This window comes from Paralichthys olivaceus, chromosome 22 (genome assembly GCF_024713975.1).
Source record: "Paralichthys olivaceus isolate ysfri-2021 chromosome 22, ASM2471397v2, whole genome shotgun sequence".
In the NCBI taxonomy this organism is placed as follows: Eukaryota; Metazoa; Chordata; class Actinopteri; order Pleuronectiformes; family Paralichthyidae; genus Paralichthys; species Paralichthys olivaceus.
Genome location: NC_091114.1, coordinates 17257797 through 17281516, shown reverse-complemented (window position 1 = coordinate 17281516; position 23720 = coordinate 17257797). Strand labels below are relative to the sequence as shown.

At 39.9% G+C, this 23720-nt stretch overlaps 1 protein-coding gene across 5 annotated transcripts; it reads right to left on the bottom strand.

Moving 5' to 3' along the window:
• Positions 1-332: 332 nt before the first annotated feature.
• Positions 333-23059, bottom strand: ctc1 (CTS telomere maintenance complex component 1). 5 transcript variants are annotated; one of them, XM_069518907.1, is made up of 25 exons: positions 22902-23059; positions 22513-22612; positions 21870-21951; positions 21221-21443; positions 15287-15519; positions 14659-14788; positions 13390-13695; positions 13191-13313; positions 11251-11480; positions 10692-10836; positions 10299-10513; positions 9415-9584; positions 9152-9266; positions 8424-8847; positions 8231-8320; positions 7441-7578; positions 7278-7324; positions 7061-7146; positions 6840-6975; positions 6608-6676; positions 6366-6525; positions 1456-1511; positions 1098-1254; positions 905-1016; positions 333-763 (listed from the first exon to the last, which is right to left on the bottom strand). In XM_069518907.1, the coding sequence occupies exons 1-25, from the start codon at positions 22950-22952 to the stop codon at positions 651-653; spliced, it is 3711 nt and encodes a 1236-aa protein (XP_069375008.1). In that variant the 5' UTR covers positions 22953-23059; the 3' UTR covers positions 333-650. The 5 variants fall into 5 exon arrangements, 2 of the variants coding, with proteins under 2 accessions (XP_069375008.1, XP_069375009.1); XR_011239957.1 differs by lacking the exon at positions 1456-1511; XR_011239956.1 differs by lacking the exons at positions 333-763; positions 905-1016 and adding an exon at positions 2678-2812 and having other exon boundaries at positions 1192-1254.
• Positions 23060-23720: the final 661 nt, after the last annotated feature.

Here is a 23720-nt window from a genome sequence, read left to right as displayed (position 1 = left end):
CGTCTGGAATGTCCCCACTCTTTACTTTCAGTTCAGCTTCTGCAGCCAATCAGAAAAAGAGCTGCTACTGAGTCATCAGTTACCAGGAGCAGCAGTCTGATGGAGGACTGGATTCCATCAGTCTCCTGAACGCAGCATCAGTCACCTCAGTGCTGTCAGACAGATGTTCTCCAGCTGCAGCTCCTCTGTGACGTCACAGCTCTGATTGGCCGTGACGTCAGTGACGTGTGTTCTGTTTTTATTCTGAGATTTTCTGCTGCGTACGTCCACAGAAGGAAAGTGTTAAAATCCAAACTTTCTTTTTGTTCCTGAAAATGTCCAATAACAGAAAGTTGTAAAATAAAACTGAAACTTTATTTACATCATTGAAACATGAAACGGTTCCACCTGGTGGTGACATGGAGCTCAACGCCCTAAACCACTTCCTGTAAGAGTCAGGTGACCTCAGATCACATGATCAACACACATTTCAACATCTGGTACGTCAGGTACAGGTCACGTGACATCACATGACATCAGGTACAGGTCACATGAGGTCACATGACATCAGGCACATGTCACATGATGTCACATGACATCAGGTACAGGTCACATGACGTCAGGTACAGGTCACGTGACATCACATGACATCAGGTACAGGTCACATGAGGTCACATGACATTAGGTACAGTGATGTCAGGTGTGACAGTCAGACAGGTGAGCTGGAGAGGCGGAGTCATCCTGGTCATGAAGTCTCTGTCTCCTCGACTGAATCTCCTCGTCTCTGAAACAAACAAACACATCAGCATCCACTGTCTCCGGCTGAACTCTGGCTCGGTCACGGCTTCAGTGTCCAATAGAGTTAATTATATAATATATATTTTTTAAGGACAGAGCTTCAGTGTGTGTTTGTGTGAGTCGTTACCCTCTGGTCTCTGGCTGTTGTGTTTCCTGCAGGTGAAAGAGAGCGGCCGACACACATCGCTGCTGCACACGGCCGACAGGAAGTGGAGGAGAGGGTCGTCATCGTCACACACCTGAGAGACAGACAGGTACAGGTGTGTCTGACCACAGCACTGATCTACCTCCAGCTGCTACATACAGGAAGTGATACTGACCACGCTCCGTGCTCGCGGGTACACTCTGATGTGACCTTTGACCCTGAGAGCCCTCTGAAGCCCCTCCCACTGAGAATCATCCAATCCCAGCAGAGGGCGAACCAGAGCTCCTGAGAACCAGATGTGAGCCTCACCTGTCCCATCGTCAATCACCAATCTGATCAATACATCATCAATACAACATCAACATGATCATTACATCATCAATACATCATCAATATCATCAATACATCATCAATATGATCATTACATCATCAATCTGATCATTACATCATCAGAGTGATCAATACATATATCTGATATATAAATAGTTAGACAACAATAACATAATGAGGAAAGTGTTGATCCGTGTTCTTACTTTGCTTTAGACTGAAAGACCGAGGAGGTCGAACGACACTGAGAACTGGAACAAGACTGGAGAGAGAGAGAGAGAGAGAGAGAGAGAGAGAGAGAGTCATGCCAATAAAGCATATTTAATTGAATTTAATTGAGAGAGAGAGGTTTGTTTATTAACAATATTAAAACTTTAATTTAGAAATAGTTGATACACTAATATAAATAAACACTTATGTATATGATACATATACATAAGTGTATATTTATATATATATATACACTTATGTATATGATACATATACATAAGTGTATATTTATATATATATAAACACTTATGTATATGTATCATATACATAAATGTTTGTTTCGATACAGATAATTAATAATTGAATTTTGACACTTTTCTTTAAAAAGGTATACCTACAGTAAACACTCTATACATGAAATGTAGACTTTTATCATTTGGATTATTGTTGGATCAGCTCATGTTAACTTTAATAACACAACGTCTCATTAAAGACGTACATGTGGCAGCTGCTGCTGCAGAGAGACAACAAAACACTGGTGTACGAGAGGAGCTGCAGGAACTGTAGAAGAAATATCTGTCTCTCTCTCTGTATATCTCTCTCTCCCTCTCTCTCTCTGTCTCTCTCTCTCTCTGTAGATCTCTCTCTCTGTATATCTCTCTCTCTCTGTAGATCTCTCTCTCTGTCTGTAGATCTCTCTGTCTCTTGTCTCTGCCTTTCTCTCTCTCTCCCTCTCTCTCTCTCCGTCTCTCTCTCTATGTCTCTCCCTCTCTCTCTCTCTCTCTGTCTCTCTCAATTCAATAAACTTTATTGGCATGACTGTGCATTCCAATATTGCCAAAGCGTTATAATATAATAATACAATCATATAAAACAATGTATTATTTAATAATAAATTACACATCAATTAAAACTATACTTTAATACATATATACATCAATTTAAAAAAGGTGTGTATCGTACAGAGGTGATTATCACAGAACAGCATCTGAGGATCAGTCTGTTCATCAGTGAGCAGCTTGTTGTGCAGCTTCTCTCTTCTGCTGTGACACTCACATATTTTACAGCTTCTGCAGCAGTGGCTCTTTTCTCTCCCAGTAGATGATGAAGTTTTTCTTGGTCTGAGAGTTTGTTTGGGGTCGTGTGTGTAAAGTTCATGTAGAGCTGCGTTCTGATGTCTGCGTCACAGTGCAGCAGGAAGTGCTGCTCTGTCTCTACCTGTCTGTGTGGACAGAGCAGACACGTCTGTCTGTGTCGGCCTGTCTCTCAGGCTGTGGTTGCTGAGTCTGGACATAGTCAACGTTTTCCTCAGGCTGGGGTCGGTGACAGAGCTCAGATAATCTGGAGTATTGTCTGTTTAGGGACAAATAGCATTGGAGTTTGCTTTGGGTTTTGGTTGCAGATGTCCAATAGTTGATGCAACTGTCTTTTTCTTTAGTTATGTTGTTGGGGGTGTTCCTCTGGACTCTGAGAATGCTCTTACAAATCTCAGTATGCAGGCTTTCAATTGGGTGTTTGTCCCATTTTTCAAAGTCTTGATTTATAAGAGGGCCCCATACTTCACTACCATACAGTGAAATAGGTTCAATTATAGAGTGGAATATTTTGAGGGTATATCAATGATTGAAAACTTTTTTAAGGCGTAAAAATCTCTTCTTCACTTGTCTCTCAGATCATTAACGGCCAGATTAAAATTTCCTGTAGAGCTAATTTTGAGTCCTAAATATGTGTAGTTGTGTGTGTGTTCAATGTCAGCGGAGCCCAGTAAGAACTTGTTTGGGTTTCCCTGACATCTGGGTCGTTTCTGGACCATAATTCTCGTCTTTTCTAGATTAAGTGTCAGGGCCCAGGTCTCACAGAAGTTCTGCAGATGATCTAGTTGCTGTTGTGATGCCTCTTTAGATGGAGCTAACAATATTAGATCATCTGCAAAAAGTAGGCATTTAATATCAGTGTCAGAGAGAGTGAGGTCAGGGATATCCGATTGTTCAAGTGATTTTGCCAATTCATCAATATAAATGTTAAACAGGGTGGGGCTGAGACTGCAGCCCTGTTTCACCCCTCGACTCTGGAGGAAGAAATCTGTTTCCAGGTTGTTGATCTTCACAGCACATTCATTATTTCTGTACATTGTTTTAATTATGTCATAGATTTTCCCCCTATACCTTTTTCAATTAATTTTAGGAACAGACCACTGTGCCAGATTGAGTCGAATGCTTTTTGGAAATCTACAAAACAAGAGAACATGTTGATCTTGTTTGAACATGTTTGTGAATGAGAGTGTGAAGGTGTAGATGTGGTAGTAGTTCGGTGTTTGACTCTTGTTTGTGATGCTGCAGAATACCTTCCCCAGGTTGCTGCTGACACATATGCCTCTGTAATTGCTTGGGTCAAATTTATTTCCATTTTTAAAGGAGTTATAATTCCTTTGCTCCAGATGTCAGGGAAATGCCCAATGTTGAGGACAAGGTTGGATAATTTCAATATGGCAATTTCAGCATTTCATTTAAAATGCCATCGGGACCACTGGCCTTCCTTGATTGTAGGGTTTTAGTTAGTCGCTCCGTTTCAGTCATTTGATAATCTAAAGTTGTTACGTCCCCAGCCCATGTCTGTGTCCTGTCTGTGTCCTGTCTGTGTCCTGTCTGTGTATGGTGTGTATGCTGTGTGGGTGTGTCTTGCAGGTTGCTGATTGTTAGCCGGCTGGAGGTTCCTGTGCATGGCTCCCTGATTGGCTTGCTGTTATAAACCCCCTGCCGTGGGCTGTCTCGGTCTCTCACTCATCCCTGAGATCTCCATCCTGCTGCATCTACTTTTGTTATGTTCTGCACCTGACAACATGCACCACACATACTACATAACACTCAAACACCCTCACACACTCCATCGCTCATTTCCGTTTATGTTAAATCAATAAAGCATATTGTAATTCGCTACATCACGCTGCCTTGTCTGTGTTGTTGCGGCCTCAGAGCCAGGCGTAACAAAAGTGTTCTGGTTTTCTTTAAGGACTGATTTTCTAGAGTTTGTGATTTGTTGAGGAGCTCATTTTAGGCTGAATTCAGTGTAATAGTACGATACAGGTTTTCAAAGTGTTGTTTCCAAATTTCACCATTTTGAAGAACCAATTCTTCTTTGTGTGGTTTGATGATTGTTTGCCATTTTTTCCAGAAATCATTTGAGTCAATGGACTCTTCAGTTTCATTCAGTTGGAGCTGCTCATGCTGCACCCTTTGAGTTCTGAGTGTTGTTCTGTATATTTTCATTGTTTCCCAATATTGGATGCGGAGCTCGGGGTTGTCAGGTTGTCTGTGTTTTTGATTTGATAAACTTCTGAGTGTTTTTCTCAGATGTCTGCAGTCTGTGTCAAACCACGTTTCATTGGCTGATGTTTTTGATTTGTGATGTTGATGCTGTTTCAGATCGTCAGAGATGTTGATTTCCCGTACAGCTTGATTCAGGTCATCTTTACTGTGGGAATATGAAGCGGAGATAAAATGGACTCATTGAAATTGAATTGTTTGAGGTGTGACTGCTTTCTGGTCGTGGTTGTTTTGTATAGTTCAGTTTACTCGGCTCCGCTGGTGAAGGTCTGTTACTGTCTTTCTAATGAACAGCATCATTTTACTGTGGTCAGATGAGGTGAGAGGGGGCTGTGCTCTCAGGTAGAAGGGCTCTAGGTCTGTTATGTTGTAGTCTACTGTGCTATTACCAAGAGGAGAGCTGTCGAGACCAAAGGAGTCCCCTCGAAGTCGACTATGTACAGACCCAGTGTTCGACAGAGCTGCAGGAGTTGGTGCTGCTTTTGTGGACAGTTTTGTCAAAGTTGGTTCTGTGGGGATGTGAAGGATGTGAAGGATGTGAAGGATGTGAAGGATATGGAGGGAGAGGAATCCTGATTTGACCAAGTGTATGTCTGTCTCCATGTGGATTAACAGAATCTGGTTCTACACCTGTTCTGGCATTAAGGTCTCCATGGATCAGTAGGCTTCCCTGGGCCTGGTAGTGACTGATCTCATCTTCAAGAATGGAGAAAACATTTTCATTATCATAAGGGCATTCTGATGGATTCTCTCACTCTGTAGATCTCTCTGTCTCTCTCTCTCTGTCTCTCGTCTGTCTCTCTCTCCCTCTCTTGTCTGTCACTCTGTCTCTTGTCTGTCTCTCTGTCTCTTGTCTGTCTCTCTCTCCCTCTTTGTCTCTCTCTTTCTACCCCTCTGTCTCTCTCTCCCTCTTTGTCTCTTGTCTCTCTCTCTCTACCCCTCTGTCTCTCTCTCTCTCTTGTCTCCCTCTCTTGTCTGTCACTCCGTCTCTTGTCTGTCTCTCTGTCTCTTGTCTGTCTCTCTCACCCTCTCTGTCTCTTGTCTCTCTCTCCCTCTCTTGTCTGTCTCTTGTCTGTCTCTCTCTCCCTCTCTGTCTCTCTCTCCCTCTCTGTCTCTTGTCTGTCTCTCTCTCCCTCTGTCTCTATATAAAAACAGCTCTGCTGTAGAACTGAGGTTAATCAGGAGCTGAACAGCTGCTCATTCGTATCGATATCTAATAAAATTAGGAATCATAATGTTTTTAATGTCTGGGTATCACAGTACTTTTGAAATATCAGTATACCATGCAGCACTAATACATATAAAGTTCTGTCAGACCTGATTTTATATATATATATATATAAATATATATATATATATATATATAAAACTCTTCCTAAGTTAAAATATTTGTATTGTGTTGTTCGAAAATTTATATAAACTCGTTTTCTTTATTAAAACAAAATAAAATTCTAAATGTGGGAGAAATGTCGTCAGTAGTTTGTAGAATAAAACAAAAATGTTAATTTTACTCAAACACATATCAATAAATATCAAAACCAGAGATTATATATATAAATATATATATATATATAAATACACACCTGAGAGTAAAGACTCCCACACAGCGAGCAGCTCCATTGCAGCTGCACAAACAGGAAACACACCACGTGACCTTTGACCTGACCCACAGTGCAACTCTGCCCCCCGCTCATGGCCCATGGACCCAGATGCATGATGGGAGCAGGAGGAGGCGGCGCAGATCTAAAAATGAAACAATAAAAAAGATTGAACTGGATAAAGAACGAAACAAATAAAAACATCAGTGATGTTAATGAGTCGTTACCTGGAGTCTCCCAGAGAGACGACACTGACGGAGCTGACAGGTAACATGCTGCAGTACACACCCCCTGACCTGAAACACACGTTACACAGGTCTGTGTGTGTGTGTGTGTGTGTGTGTGAGTGTGTGAATGTGAGTGTGTGTGTGTGTGTGTGTGTGTCTGTGTGTGAGTGTGTGAGAGTGTATGAATGTGAGTGTGAGTGTGTGTGTGTGTGAGTGTCTGTGTGTGTGTTACCTGGACAGCCTCCTCTGGAAAGCAGACAGCCTCAGTGTGTTGCCTGGCAACAGGCCAGGTGGGTAGGGTGTGTGGCTTAAGTCCAGGTACACCTTGAGACTCCTCCCACCTCGGTCACACATGGTGAGACGTACACCTAAATGTTTTCACAAACACACACACACACAAGTGTGTTAAACTGTTGTTTCTACACACACATAAGTGTGTGTCTGTGTTTTTACCTGTGTGTGTGTGTCCACAGTCAGACGTCCTGTTGTTCAAACTGATTCTGTCCAACACCAGACCCTGAAAACACACCAGCTCTGAGCTGCACACACACACACACACACACACACACACACACACACACACACACACACACACACACACACACACACCCCATGTTGCTTCAGTGCATGTTTATTAAAGCAGCAGCCACAAGGGGGCGTCAGTGTTTACCTGCAGTCCAGGACGTCAGAGACAGACAGGACTGTGGGCGAGAGAGCCTGAGGACATAGAGAGAGAGCGAGAGAAAATAGAGAGAGAGAGAGAGAGAGAACAGGCTTTAAGTTCTCTCAACGTGTGTGTGTGTGTGTGTGTGTGTGTGCGTGTGTGCATCTACCTGTCTGCAGGTGTGCAGCGGCAGTGGGCGTGCCATGGTGTGGAACCTCCAATGGGATTGGATCTGTAGGGTGGAGTCAGTGTGCAGCTCCACTCCACTCCGCCCAGAAACATCACAACCAATCAGAACACTGGGATCCTGATGGACATGGAGTTTGTCATGTGATCATGTTTTGAATTTAGTCTTTTTATTTTATTTTAGCATCTACAGCTGAGTTAGCCTGAGCGTTAGCATCCACAGCTGAGTTAACCTGAGTGTTAGCATCTACAGCTGAGTTAACCTGAGCGTTAGCATCTACAGCTGAGTTAACCTGAGCGTTAGCATCCGCAGCTGAGTTAACCTGAGCGTTAGCATCCACAGCTGAGTTAACCTGAGCGTTAGCATCTACAGCTCAGTTAACCTGAGCGTTAGCAGCTACAGCTGAGTTAACCTGAGCGTTAGCATCTACAGCTGAGTTAACCTGAGCGTTAGCAGCTGCAGATGAGTTAACCTGAGCGTTAGCATCTACAGCTGAGTTAACCTGAGCGTTAGCATCCACAGCTGAGTTAATCTGAGCGTTAGCAGCTGCAGCTGAGTTAACCTGAGCGTTAGCATCCACAGCTGAGTTAACCTGAGCGTTAGCATCTACAGCTCAGTTAACCTGAGCGTTAGCAGCTACAGCTGAGTTAACCTGAGCGTTAGCATCTACAGCTGAGTTAACCTGAGCGTTAGCAGCTGCAGATGAGTTAACCTGAGCGTTAGCATCTACAGCTGAGTTTACCTGAGCGTTAGCATCTACAGCTGAGTTTACCTGAGTGTTAGCAGCGACGAGTCTGTAGTAGCACCCAGGCTGAAGAAGAGGGAACCATCTAGCAGACACACCTGAGAACACCAGGACCACCTGCGTGTGCACACACACAAACACACGCTCACACAGAGGTAACACACTAATCCCAGGTGCATCATGGGATCTACAAACCACACAGGTGCATTGTTCTCCTTACCTTCTCCTCCTCTCTCTTTGTCTCTCTATCTGTCATTTGGACGTTCTTTGGGTCCCGCCCCCAGCTGACCACTGGACCAATCACCGCAACTCGGATAGTGAAGTCCAGCACAAACCCCTCCCCCTCAGCACCCAACTCCACACTCATATTCCTCCGGGCCACGCCCTCCTTCTGCTCCGCCCTGAACACTATGGAAACACAGGGACGGGAGGCGCTGCCCACCAGGCATGTTGCCATGGCAACAGAGGAGGCAGAGTGGGGGAAGTCCGGCTCCTCCCTCCTCCTCTTCCTCTCTTCTCCTGTTAGCTGTTTCCTGTCACTGACATCACCTGCTGATGCCACGCCCCTCTGTCTCAGGAGAGTTACCATGGCGACAGATGGACTTAGGATGTGGAGGTGGTCCAGAGAGAACTGCAGGTAAACTCTGTCAGACACAGAAAAACAGAGTGTGTGTGTGTGTGTGTGTGTGTGTGTGTGTGTGTGTGTGTGTCGTCTAATCATCAACCTAACTCTTTATGTAGGAAACTTCTGCTGTGAAGCTCGATTATTTTATTGTGTGTCTCTGAAGCTCCAGAGGGGGGGGGGGGATAGGAGGGATTTGTTATGTGAAATCATTTCATATTAATTGTAAACATTAATTTAATGAACTGCAAAAATTCAAGAAACATAAGTTGAACAAACGTGTGTGTGTGTGTGTGTACCTGCAGTGTGTGTGTGTGTGTGTGTACCTGCAGTGTTTGTGTGTGATGAACTGGTCCTGGTCCAGGTGTTGACAGGAGGGGAAATCTGATTGGAGGAATCTCTCTGTCACCATGGTGAACTGATGGACACACACCAGACAACCTGCAACACACACATTTATTCAACCTCTGACCTCTGTGTGTGTATGTGTGTGTGTGTGTGTGTATGTGTGTGTGTGTATATGTGTGTGTATATGTGTGTGTGTGTATATATATATATGTGTGTGTGTGTGTGTGTGTGTGTGTTGTACCTATCCAGGCAGTGTTGAAGGCCGCCCTCTGACCTCCCTCCTCTTCCTCACTGGTCTCTGTGACGACACAGGTCACTGCTGCTGTCCCGTCTCGGAGCTGCAGACTGTGTTTATCATCAGACGTTTTAGATGGAAGCTCCAACATCCCCACCAGCAGCAGGGGGCGCTGTCTGTCAGAGTAGTAAAGTACGTATTAATATTGAATATAACCATGTAGTAACACTTCATTTAACCTGTATATAAACATGTAATAACACTTCATTTAACCTGTATGTAAACATGTAATAACACTTCATTTAACCTGTATATAAACATGTAATAACACTTCATTTAACTTGTATATAAACATGTAATAACACTTCATTTAACCTGTATATAAACATGTAATAACACTTCATTTAACCTGTATATAAACATGTAATAACACTTCATTTAACCTGTATATAAACATGTAATAACACTTCATTTAACCTGTATATAAACATGTAATAACACTTCATTTAACCTGTATATAAACATGTAGTAACACTTCATTTAACTTGTATATAAACATGTAATAACATTTCATTTAACCTGTGTATAAACATGTAGTAACACTTCATTTAACCTGTATATAAACATGTAGTAACACTTCATTTAACTTGTATGTAAACATGTAATAACATTTCATTTAACCTGTATATAAACATGTAGTAACACTTCATTTAACTTGTATATAAACATGTAATAACACTTTGTGTGTGTATGTGTGTGTGTGTGTTAGCGCCTCCCAGTGGACGACACAAGAACCAAACTGTTCTGATTCATTAACATGTTCTATATCTTTATATACAGTCTACGGTTCTATCACTGAGACTCTAGTCGGGTCAAAGGTCACAGTTTACCTGAGTGTGTCTCCGTTGTGAAGGTCGTCTCTGGGGTCAGATCTCTGAGTCCTGCAGGACCAGGCCAGAGCTGCATTGATCTCAGAACTGCTCAGACTGGATCCATCGAGAGGCAACAGAGATCTGAGAGACACTGAAGACCAACAGTCTGACTGAAGAGACAGGACGAGCTCTGAGACACTGACGTACTGAGGGACTGCAGGGTCAACGCTGTACTGTGGAGACACAGAGACACTGTAGAGACATTGAAGAGACACTGTAGAGACACTGTTGAGACATAGTGGAGACATAGAGACACTGTTGAGACATTGAAGAGACACTGTAGAGACATAGTGGGGACAAAGAGACACTGTAGGTGTCAATAAGGTTCAGTGAAAGGTGAGGAGTCTCTACCTGAGTCACAGGACACGTGTGAGACTCGTCCAACATCTCTGAGTAGATGTCTCTCCGCCCTCTTTCTCGTCCCCACATTAACTCCATCAGTTTCCAGGACAACACACAGACACACTGCTGCTGGTTCAACACACTGGGAACCAAACTGGACACAGACACACACAAACACACACACACAGACACACAGACAGACAGACACACACACACACACACACACACACACACACACACACAGACAGACAGACACACAAACACACACACACACACAGACACACACACAGACACACACACACACACAGACAGACACACAAACACAGACACACACACAGACACACACACACACACAGACAGACACACACACACACACACACAGACACACACACAGACACACACACAGACACACACACACACACACACACACACACACAGTTTCAGATCTGTGTTGACAGTGATGTAGTTACTGCTCTGTGCCTTCAGGGGGCAGAACATCTCTAATCACACTCAGTTGTCTTTGACCTAACCTCTGACCTCTGTGATGCGTTCAGGGACGTCTCCTCACCTGCGTGAGAGCCGTGAGCTCAGGTGACACGTCCACAGGTACTCAGACACACCCCTGTTTTTCTCCAGCAGTAACCGTGGTAACGCTCCATCACCTGGACAGGTGGTGTCGGGTGGACGCCCCCCCACCCTGCTGAAGCTGGTGACCCTGATGCTGGAGCGCAGACATGTGCAAAGCATGCTGGGAAAGAAGTCTGGACAGGGCCTGTACAGGAAATGGACGTTGTGGAGCTGCAGGAACAAAATTCAAAAGAACTTTATGAACAACAGAACATTTGACGCAGACGATGTTCAGAGGTCATGTGACTGAATCTGTGGATCCCCATTAACGTTAGTTACAGTTACATAGAAGTAGTTACAGTTATAGTTACTTACATTAAGTTAGGTACAGTTATAGTTACTTACATTACGTTAGTTACAGTTATAGTTACTTACATTACGTTAGTTACAGTTATAGGTAGTTACATTACGTTAGTTACAGTTATAGTTACTTACATTACGTTAGTTACAGTTATAGTTACTTACATTACGTTAGTTACAGTTATAGTTAGTTACAGTTATAGTTACTTACATTACGTTAGTTACAGTTATAGTTACTTAATTACGTTAGTTACAGTTATAGTTACTTACATTACGTTAGGTACAGTTATAGTTACTTACATTAAGTTAGTTACAGTTATAGTTACTTACATTAAGTTAGTTACAGTTATAGTTACTTACATTACGTAAGGTACAGTTATAGTTACTTACATTACGTTAGTTACAGTTGTAGTTACTTACATTAAGTTAGATACAGTTATAGTTACTTACATTACGTTAGTTACAGTTATAGTTACTTACATTAAGTTAGTTACAGTTATAGTTACTTACATTAAGTTAGTTACAGTTATAGTTACTTACATTACGTAAGGTACAGTTATAGTTACTTACATTACGTTAGTTACAGTTGTAGTTACTTACATTAAGTTAGATACAGTTATAGTTACTTACATTACGTTAGTTACAGTTATAGTTACTTAATTACGTTAGTTACAGTTATAGTTACTTACATTACGTTAGTTACAGTTATAGTTACTTACAGTTATAGTTACTTACATTAAGTTAGTTACAGTTATAGTTACTTACATTAAGTTAGATACAGTTATAGTTACTTACAGTTATAGTTACTTACATTACGTTAGTTACAGTTATAGTTACTTACATTACGTTAGGTACAGTTATAGTTACTTACAGTTATAGTTACTTACATTAAGTTAGTTACAGTTATAGTTACTTACATTAAGTTAGTTACAGTTATAGTTACTTACATTACGTTAGTTACAGTTATAGTTACTTACATTAAGTTAGTTACAGTTATAGTTACTTACATTAAGTTAGTTACAGTTATAGTTAGTTACAGTTATAGTTAGTTACAGTTATAGTTAGTTACAGTTATAGTTACTTAATTATGTTAGTTACAATTATAGTTACTTACATTAAGTTAGTTACAATTATAGTTACTTACATTAAGTTAGTTACAGTTATAGTTACTTACATTAAGTTAGTTACAGTTATAGTTACTTACATTACGTTAGTTACAGTTATAGTTACTTACATTAAGTTAGTTACAGTTATAGTTAGTTACAGTTATAGTTAGTTACAGTTATAGTTACTTAATTATGTTAGTTACAATTATAGTTACTTACATTAAGTTAGGTACAGTTATAGTTAGCTACAGTCAGTTATAGATAGTTACAGTTACTTTGATTTAGTTACAGTTACTTACATTACGTTAGGTAGAGTTATAGGTAGTTACAGTTATAGTTAGTTACACTTATAGTTACTTACATTACGTAATAGTTAGCTACAGTCAGTTATAGATAGTTACAGTTACTTTGACTTAGTGAGTTACTTAGAGTTAGTTACTTTTGCAGGACCAATCACAGAGCTCCATGTCCTCACCTCTACACGGTCTCCTGCTCTCAGGCTCCTCCTCAGAGTCGGCTGATAGGCCAGGCATAGACCAACCCTCCTGTCAATCACGTACAGCCCCGCCCCCTCACTCACCACCTCTGTCACCATGCCCTATCAGAGGACAGGGGTGGGGTTAACTACACAGGTAGACTGACTGGCAGCCAATCAGAGCTCAGTGAAGTCCTACCTTGTAACTGATGACTCTGGCCTGTTTCAGGCTCCCACCTGAGTCTCTCTCAGGCTCCGCCTCCTCAGAAACGTGGTCATCATCAGCCTCCAACATCATGGAAGGGGGCGTGTCTGACTGGGATTCAGCGTGTGTGTCGTTCACAAGTGTGCGCTCTGGTGTGTAGTTTGTGTGTATTTGAGACTGGTCGGTCACACACAGGATGTTGTTTCCTCTCCAGCCTCGTAGGACACACACACGCAACGCTGTGACACACACGCTCTGACCGACACACACACACTGACACCACCACAACCTGCTGCTGTCCTGCAGACACATTCAACGTTTACACGAGACGTGAGTCAGTACTGCGTCAAATACATCAGTGTATTCAGACTGGAGCAGTGTATTACAACTCAATCAGTGTATTAAAACTCAATCAGTGTATTAAAACTCCATCTGTATTCAAACTCAATCAGTGTATTAAAACTCCATCAGTGTATTAAAACTGGATCAGTGTATTAAAACTAAATCAGAATATTTAAAACTCAATCAGTGTATTCAAACTGGATCAGTGTATTAAAACTCGATCAGTGTATTAAAACTCGGTCAGTGTATTAAAACTCGATCGGTGTATTGATCAGTGTATTAAAACTCGATCAGTGTATTAAACTCGATCGGTGTATCGATCAGTGTATTAAAACTCGATCAGTGTATCGATCAGTGTATTAAAACTCGATCAGTGTATTAAAACTCGATCAGTGTATTAAAACTCGATCGGTGTATCGATCAGTGTATTAAAACTCGATCAGTGTATCGATCAGTGTATTAAAACTCGATCAGTGTATTAAAACTCGATCAGTGTATTAAAACTTGATCAGTGTATTAAAACTCGGTCAGTGTATTAAAACTCGATCAGTGTATTAAAACTCGATCAGTCGATAGATCAGTGTATTAAAACTCGATCGGTGTATCGATCAGTGTATTAAAACTCGATCAGTGTATTAAAACTCGATCGGTGTATAGATCAGTGTATTAAAACTCGGTCAGTGTATTAAAACTCGATCAGTGTATAGATCAGTGTATTAAAACTCGATCAGTGTATTAAAACTCGGTCAGTGTATTAAAACTCGATCAGTGTATAGATCAGTGTATTAAAACTCGGTCGGTGTATTAAAACTCGATCAGTGTATTAAAACTCGATCAGTGTATTAAAACTCGATCGGTGTATTGATCAGTGTATTAAAACTCGGTCAGTGTATTAAAACTCGATGGTTCAGATACTTCTACCTTTACGAGGACGGACACCGTGTGTTTCTCTTCAGTCAGTGTGAAGCAGAAGAAGGTTGTTCCTGCCACGACCAGCAGAGGGCAGACTGAAGCCACCCGTCCACAGACAGACAGTCTCTGACCTGGAACCCTGAGACACATTATATTTAGATATATATATATGATATATATCAATATATATGTTTTTATATACTCTGCTGAAAGAATGAAGGCAACACTCAACGATCTTGATGAATTAGTCAAGAGGATTTTTTACGGATGAACATTTTATAACTCGAGAACAAAATGACAGCGGTCAATGGGAAGTGATGAAGTAACAGGAAGTTTCAAACTGAAATCTCAGGCTGATCCAACTTTGTGACTTTCATCACAGCAACTCATCATGTGACTCATGATGTGTGACCCCCGTGCCTGTTTCCCCCCCAACAACGTCCGGACATGCTCCAATGAGTTGGTGGATGGCGTTCAGGCGGACCTCCTCCCAGACCTGGATCGGGGCGTCACTGAGCTCCTGCCGTCTGTGGCGCTACTCAACGGGTCGGGTGCACCGAGACATGGCGTCCCACAGGTGCTCGTTTAGATCAGAGGACCGAGAGGGTCAGTGGCAGCGAATCGTCAGCTGACTCACCTGATGTGCATTAAAGCTGCAGCCTCTCTGACGCCCGCTGCTTTAATAAGCCCCGCCCCTCCTCCATCAGCAGAAACCAGTCCGTGGTCAGGACCAGCAGACAGAAGCACAGGAGAACCAATCACCTCAACGTAACCACCGGCCTCGTCCTGCCCCAAGGCATTGTGGGGGATGTAGGTCCAGTGAGGGAGGAAGACAAGGCGATTGAGCCAGTGAGGAGAGACAGACAGGAACTGCAGAGGGACAGACAGGTGACGGACAATTTAGAACTACTTCCTGTACAAATAGAATTAACTTTATATACAGTGATCATCTTTATATACAGTCAGTGATGGTGTTTATATACAGTCAGTGATCATCTTTATATACAGTCAGTGATGGTGTTTATATACAGTCAGTGATCATCTTTATATACAGTCAGTGTCTTTATATACAGTCAGTGATCATCTTTATATACAGTCAGTGATCATCTTTATATACAGTCAGTGATCATCTTTATATACAGTCAGTGATCATCTTTATATACAGTCAGTGTCTTTATATACAGTCAGTGATCATCTTTATATACAGTCAGTGTCTTTATATACAGTCAGTGATCATCTTTATATACAGTCAGTGATCATCTTTATATACAGTCAGTGATCATCTTTATATACAGTCAGTGATCGTCTTTATATACAGTCAGTGTCTTTATATACAGTCAGTGATCATCTTTATATACAGTCAGTGATCATCTTTATATACAGTCAGTGATCATCTTTATATACAGTCAGTGATCGTCTTTATATACAGTCAGTGATCATCTTTATATACAGTCAGTGTCTTTATATACAGTCAGTGTCTTTATATACAGTCAGTGATCATCTTTATATACAGTCAGTGATCATCTTTATATACAGTCAGTGATGGTCTTTATATACAGTCAGTGATGGTCTTTATATACAGTCAGTGATCATCTTTATATACAGTCAGTGATCGTCTTTATATACAGTCAGTGATCATCTTTATATACAGTCAGTGATCGTCTTTATATACAGTCAGTGTCTTTATATACAGTCAGTGATCGTCTTTATATACAGTCAGTGATCGTCTTTATATACAGTCAGTGATCATCTTTATATACAGTCAGTGATCGTCTTTATATACAGTCAGTGATCATCTTTATATACAGTCAGTGTCTTTATATACAGTCAGTGATCGTCTTTATATACAGTCAGTGATCATCTTTATATACAGTCAGTGTCTTTATATACAGTCAGTGATCATCTTTATATACAGTCAGTGTCTTTATATACAGTCAGTGTCTTTATATACAGTCAGTGATCATCTTTATATACAGTCAGTGATGGTCTTTATATACAGTCAGTGTCTTTATATACAGTCAGTGATGGTCTTTATATACAGTCAGTGATCATCTTTATATACAGTCAGTGTCTTTATATACAGTCAGTGATCATCTTTATATACAGTCAGTGTCTTTATATACAGTCAGTGATCATCTTTATATACAGTCAGTGATCATCTTTATATACAGTCAGTGATCATCTTTATATACAGTCAGTGATCGTCTTTATATACAGTCAGTGTCTTTATATACAGTCAGTGATCGTCTTTATATACAGTCAGTGATCATCTTTATATACAGTCAGTGTCTTTATATACAGTCAGTGTCTTTATATACAGTCAGTGTCTTTATATACAGTCAGTGATCATCTTTATATACAGTCAGTGATCATCTTTATATACAGTCAGTGATCGTCTTTATATACAGTCAGTGATCGTCTTTATATACAGTCAGTGTCTTTATATACAGTCAGTGATCATCTTTATATACAGTCAGTGTCTTTATATACAGTCAGTGATCATCTTTATATACAGTCAGTGTCTTTATATACAGTCAGTGTCTTTATATACAGTCAGTGTCTTTATATACAGTCAGTGATCATCTTTATATACAGTCAGTGATGGTCTTTATATACAGTCAGTGTCTTTATATACAGTCAGTGATCATCTTTATATACAGTCAGTGATCGTCTTTATATACAGTCAGTGATCATCTTTATATACAGTCAGTGATGGTCTTTATATACAGTCAGTGATCATCTTTATATACAGTCAGTGATCGTCTTTATATACAGTCAGTGTCTTTATATACAGTCAGTGATCGTCTTTATATACAGTCAGTGATCATCTTTATATACAGTCAGTGTCTTTATATACAGTCAGTGTCTTTATATACAGTCAGTGATCATCTTTATATACAGTCAGTGATCATCTTTATATACAGTCAGTGATCGTCTTTATATACAGTCAGTGATCGTCTTTATATACAGTCAGTGTCTTTATATACAGTCAGTGATGGTCTTTATATACAGTCAGTGATGGTCTTTATATACAGTCAGTGATCGTCTTTATATACAGTCAGTGATCATCTTTATATACAGTCAGTGATCGTCTTTATATACAGTCAGTGATCATCTTTATATACAGTCAGTGATCGTCTTTATATACAGTCAGTGTCTTTATATACAGTCAGTGATGGTCTTTATATACAGTCAGTGATCGTCTTTATATACAGTCAGTGATCGTCTTTATATACAGTCAGTGATCATCTTTATATACAGTCAGTGATCGTCTTTATATACAGTCAGTGATCATCTTTATATACAGTCAGTGATGGTCTTTATATACAGTCAGTGATCATCTTTATATACAGTCAGTGATCGTCTTTATATACAGTCAGTGTCTTTATATACAGTCAGTGATCGTCTTTATATACAGTCAGTGATCATCTTTATATACAGTCAGTGTCTTTATATACAGTCAGTGATCATCTTTATATACAGTCAGTGTCTTTATATACAGTCAGTGATGGTCTTTATATACAGTCAGTGATCATCTTTATATACAGTCAGTGATCATCTTTATATACAGTCAGTGTCTTTATATACAGTCAGTGATCGTCTTTATATACAGTCAGTGATCGTCTTTATATACAGTCAGTGATCATCTTTATATACAGTCAGTGATCGTCTTTATATACAGTCAGTGATCATCTTTATATACAGTCAGTGTCTTTATATACAGTCAGTGATCATCTTTATATACAGTCAGTGATGGTCTTTATATACAGTCAGTGTCTTTATATACAGTCAGTGATGGTCTTTATATACAGTCAGTGTCTTTATATACAGTCAGTGATCGTCTTTATATACAGTCAGTGATCATCTTTATATACAGTCAGTGTCTTTATATACAGTCAGTGATCATCTTTATATACAGTCAGTGTCTTTATATACAGTCAGTGATGGTCTTTATATACAGTCAGTGATCATCTTTATATACAGTCAGTGATCGTCTTTATATACAGTCAGTGATCGTCTTTATATACAGTCAGTGTCTTTATATACAGTCAGTGATCATCTTTATATACAGTCAGTGTCTTTATATACAGTCAGTGATCATCTTTATATACAGTCAGTGTCTTTATATACAGTCAGTGTCTTTATATACAGTCAGTGTCTTTATATACAGTCAGTGATCATCTTTATATACAGTCAGTGATGGTCTTTATATACAGTCAGTGTCTTTATATACAGTCAGTGATCATCTTTATATACAGTCAGTGATCGTCTTTATATACAGTCAGTGATCATCTTTATATACAGTCAGTGATGGTCTTTATATACAGTCAGTGATCATCTTTATATACAGTCAGTGATCGTCTTTATATACAGTCAGTGTCTTTATATACAGTCAGTGATCGTCTTTATATACAGTCAGTGATCATCTTTATATACAGTCAGTGTCTTTATATACAGTCAGTGTCTTTATATACAGTCAGTGATCATCTTTATATACAGTCAGTGATCATCTTTATATACAGTCAGTGATCGTCTTTATATACAGTCAGTGATCGTCTTTATATACAGTCAGTGTCTTTATATACAGTCAGTGATGGTCTTTATATACAGTCAGTGATGGTCTTTATATACAGTCAGTGATCGTCTTTATATACAGTCAGTGATCATCTTTATATACAGTCAGTGATCGTCTTTATATACAGTCAGTGATCATCTTTATATACAGTCAGTGATCGTCTTTATATACAGTCAGTGTCTTTATATACAGTCAGTGATGGTCTTTATATACAGTCAGTGATCGTCTTTATATACAGTCAGTGATCGTCTTTATATACAGTCAGTGATCATCTTTATATACAGTCAGTGATCGTCTTTATATACAGTCAGTGATCATCTTTATATACAGTCAGTGATGGTCTTTATATACAGTCAGTGATCATCTTTATATACAGTCAGTGATCGTCTTTATATACAGTCAGTGTCTTTATATACAGTCAGTGATCGTCTTTATATACAGTCAGTGATCATCTTTATATACAGTCAGTGTCTTTATATACAGTCAGTGATCATCTTTATATACAGTCAGTGTCTTTATATACAGTCAGTGATGGTCTTTATATACAGTCAGTGATCATCTTTATATACAGTCAGTGTCTTTATATACAGTCAGTGATCGTCTTTATATACAGTCAGTAATCGTCTTTATATACAGTCAGTGATCATCTTTATATACAGTCAGTGATCGTCTTTATATACAGTCAGTGATCATCTTTATATACAGTCAGTGTCTTTATATACAGTCAGTGATCATCTTTATATACAGTCAGTGATGGTCTTTATATACAGTCAGTGTCTTTATATACAGTCAGTGATGGTCTTTATATACAGTCAGTGTCTTTATATACAGTCAGTGATCGTCTTTATATACAGTCAGTGATCATCTTTATATACAGTCAGTGTCTTTATATACAGTCAGTGATCATCTTTATATACAGTCAGTGTCTTTATATACAGTCAGTGATGGTCTTTATATACAGTCAGTGATCATCTTTATATACAGTCAGTGATGGTCTTTATATACAGTCAGTGATGGTCTTTATATACAGTCAGTGGTCGTCTTTATATACAGTCAGTGTCTTTATATACAGTCAGTGATCATCTTTATATACAGTCAGTGATGGTCTTTATATACAGTCAGTGATGGTCTTTATATACAGTCAGTGATCATTTATATACAGTCAGTGATCATCTTTATATACAGTCAGTGATGGTCTTTATATACAGTCAGTGAGTCTTTATATACAGTCAGTGATCATCTTTATATACAGTCAGTGATGGTCTTTATATACAGTCAGTGATGGTCTTTATATACAGTCAGTGATCATTTATATACAGTCAGTGATGGTCTTTATATACAGTCAGTGTCTTTATATACAGTCAGTGATGGTCTTTATATACAGTCAGTGAGTCTTTATATACAGTCAGTGATCATCTTTATATACAGTCAGTGATCGTCTTTATATACAGTCAGTGATCGTCTTTATATACAGTCAGTGATCATCTTTATATACAGTCAGTGATCATCTTTATATACAGTCAGTGATGGTCTTTATATACAGTCAGTGTCTTTATATACAGTCAGTGATCATCTTTATATACAGTCAGTGATCATCTTTATATACAGTCAGTGTCTTTATATACAGTCAGTGATCATCTTTATATACAGTCAGTGATCATCTTTATATACAGTACAGAGTTTTAATACAGTGATTGAGTTTTAATACACTGATTGAGTTTTAATACACTGATTGAGTTTTAATACACTGATGTTGTTTTAATACACTCGGCACTATACAAATAAAATAAAACTGAATTGAATTGAATATACAGTCACTGATGGTCTTTATATATAGATTGTTGATTTTATTTATGAATAGTTATATTGTCTTTATATATAGATTGTTGATTTGATATATTTACAGTTATATTGTCTTTATATTTAGATTGTTGATTTTATTTATGAATAGTTATGTTGTCTTTTTATTTATATATATATATAAAACCGACTCACCTCACACCTGACACTCCCACTGCTGTTTGTCAGCAGCCACTCTGCGCCCCGCCCCTCTCTCAGACAGCCAATCAGCAACAAGTTGACCCGTGGTGGAACCTTTTGGCCTGGTACAGAGAGCTCCGCCTCCCTCGCCCATGCTCGCTGCTGATTGGTGCTCCAGGACAGGTGACTGACACAGGCCAGGTGCTGCTGGGAGACCAGCTCCGAGACGGACACCAGTCTGGAGACAGGGTCAGAGGTCAAATCAAACATTATTGATCCAAAATATAAAGTGGATGACATCCGAGATCCTCTACAGAGAAGATGTCTCACTCTGTGGGATGTGATAGAGCTGCAGAAATACTGAGTTACTGCCTGGAGCATCTTCTCTCACAAATGATCTTTGAGTGAGCCGCTGCAGCTGGTTAGTGATTATTATTCTATTAAATATTGATTATTAATGGAGCTGAGTGAACCTGAGTCAGTCTGATGTTCAGTGTTTGAACTCCTCTCTAAACTCTCATCAAGACAAGAAAGAAAGAAAGAAAGACAGACAGAAAAAGAAACGAGAGAGAAAGAAAGACGGGTGTAACTGATGTAAAGTTCTGAAAACACGACACAAACGTCCACATCACAGGACGACAGAGACAGACAGCTGTAGTCGTACCTGTAACTGACAGGTAACGTGTGTGTGACGCTTGTTTTCTCCTGCAGCGTCTTCACCACACACACACTCAGAGACACAGCTCCTGAAACACAACATGTGACGTCATCATCGTCATGGTAACATCCCAGCAGGAAATCAATGTTCAACTTCTTTAATAACCAATCAATCGTGAGACAATATGGATCAATATCATTCAGTAAAATCAATAAATATGAATCCATCAATATATCAAATATTAATCAGGGTAATCATTAGAAGTGTTCAACTTCAATGCAGCTCTGTGTCTTGCTGACTTAACACAATGCATGCTGGTCCTAACACAATGCATGCTGGTCCTAACACAATGTTACCCTGAGAACCACAAGTCCTGCCTCATAGTTCAGTCCTCCGGTCCGTCTCAATGCACCTGGACGTGTTCTGACTCATCCTGTGTTGATCTGCTGGCGGCTGCAGAGGTGGAGTAAAAACACACAGACCAGCTCGCCCGCCATGTTTTATGGTCACGTGACCTGGTGACGTTTTGAAGCGCTGGATGAATTCAGACAAAACTTCTAACCAGCATGCATTGTGTTATTGAGTCACTGCTCAGATGCACCTACTAATACACATCCTGCACACACTGGAAAATGATTGGATGGCTGACCTGTCAATAAGTCGTCAGCAGCAGGAGGGGCGGGGTCGGTGAGCAGTGGACACACCTGATGTGTGACGAAGCTGAGGACGTGTTTTAACCAGCAAACCTCCTACAGAGAGAACAGAGAACTCCCAGTGTCAGTGAACACACCATAAACAACATGTCAGTGAACACACCATGCGTTACTTTACTTTCTGATACTTTCCATTACAGTACTGTTACAGTTAGTTACTGTGTGAAACAGTTACTTTCTGACAGTTACTGTTACAGTACATTTACACTTTGGGCATTTAGCAGCGACTTACAATAAGTACATTTGTCACAGACAGAACTAATGTAACAGTTACTTCCTGATAGTTACTTTTCGTTACAGTTACTTTGAGATACAGTGAACTGACCGAGTCACCACGCGCGTTCATGTGCTCCACAAACAGCTGCTCCGAGTTCATCTTCTCCGCGCGACGACTTCACGTCTCCTCCTCGAAACGTGTCGCTCCTCTGTGACGTCATCAGACTGCTGTCATCAAACCCCTGACTACGGTGACAAGAGAGACTCAATCAATCAATCATCGATCGATCAATCATCGATCGATCGATCAGACTCGCTGAGGTTTATTTATTATCTACTTTCCTGCAGAAGATTGATGCAGTGGCGCATCAACACATCAGGTGGCAGCACTGCGCCTTGACGTTGGTTGGCAAGAACAAAGAAGAAGCAGATGAGCAAGAACCGTGTCACAGCGCCACCTGCAGCTCAACAACCGAACTGTTATTTGTTGATCTTAATGTTATATATTATCATCATGAAGTATCTAGGATGTGATATCTGGACTTTAGTATCTAGAATATAATATCTGTACTGTGATATGTAGAATGTGATATCTGGACTGTAGTATCTAGAATATAATATCTAGAATGTGATATCTAGAACATGATATCTAGAGCATGATATCTGGACTGTGATATGACTGGACTGTGATATCTAGAACGTGATATCTAGAACATGATATCTAGAATGTGATATCTAGAACATGATATCTAGAACGTGATATCTGGACTGTGATATGACTGGACTGTGATATCTAGAACATGATATCTAGTATGTGATATCTAGAACATGATATCTGGGACATGATATCTAGTATGTGATATCTAGAACATGATATCTGGGACATGATATCTAGTATGTGATATCTAGAACATGATATCTAGAACAT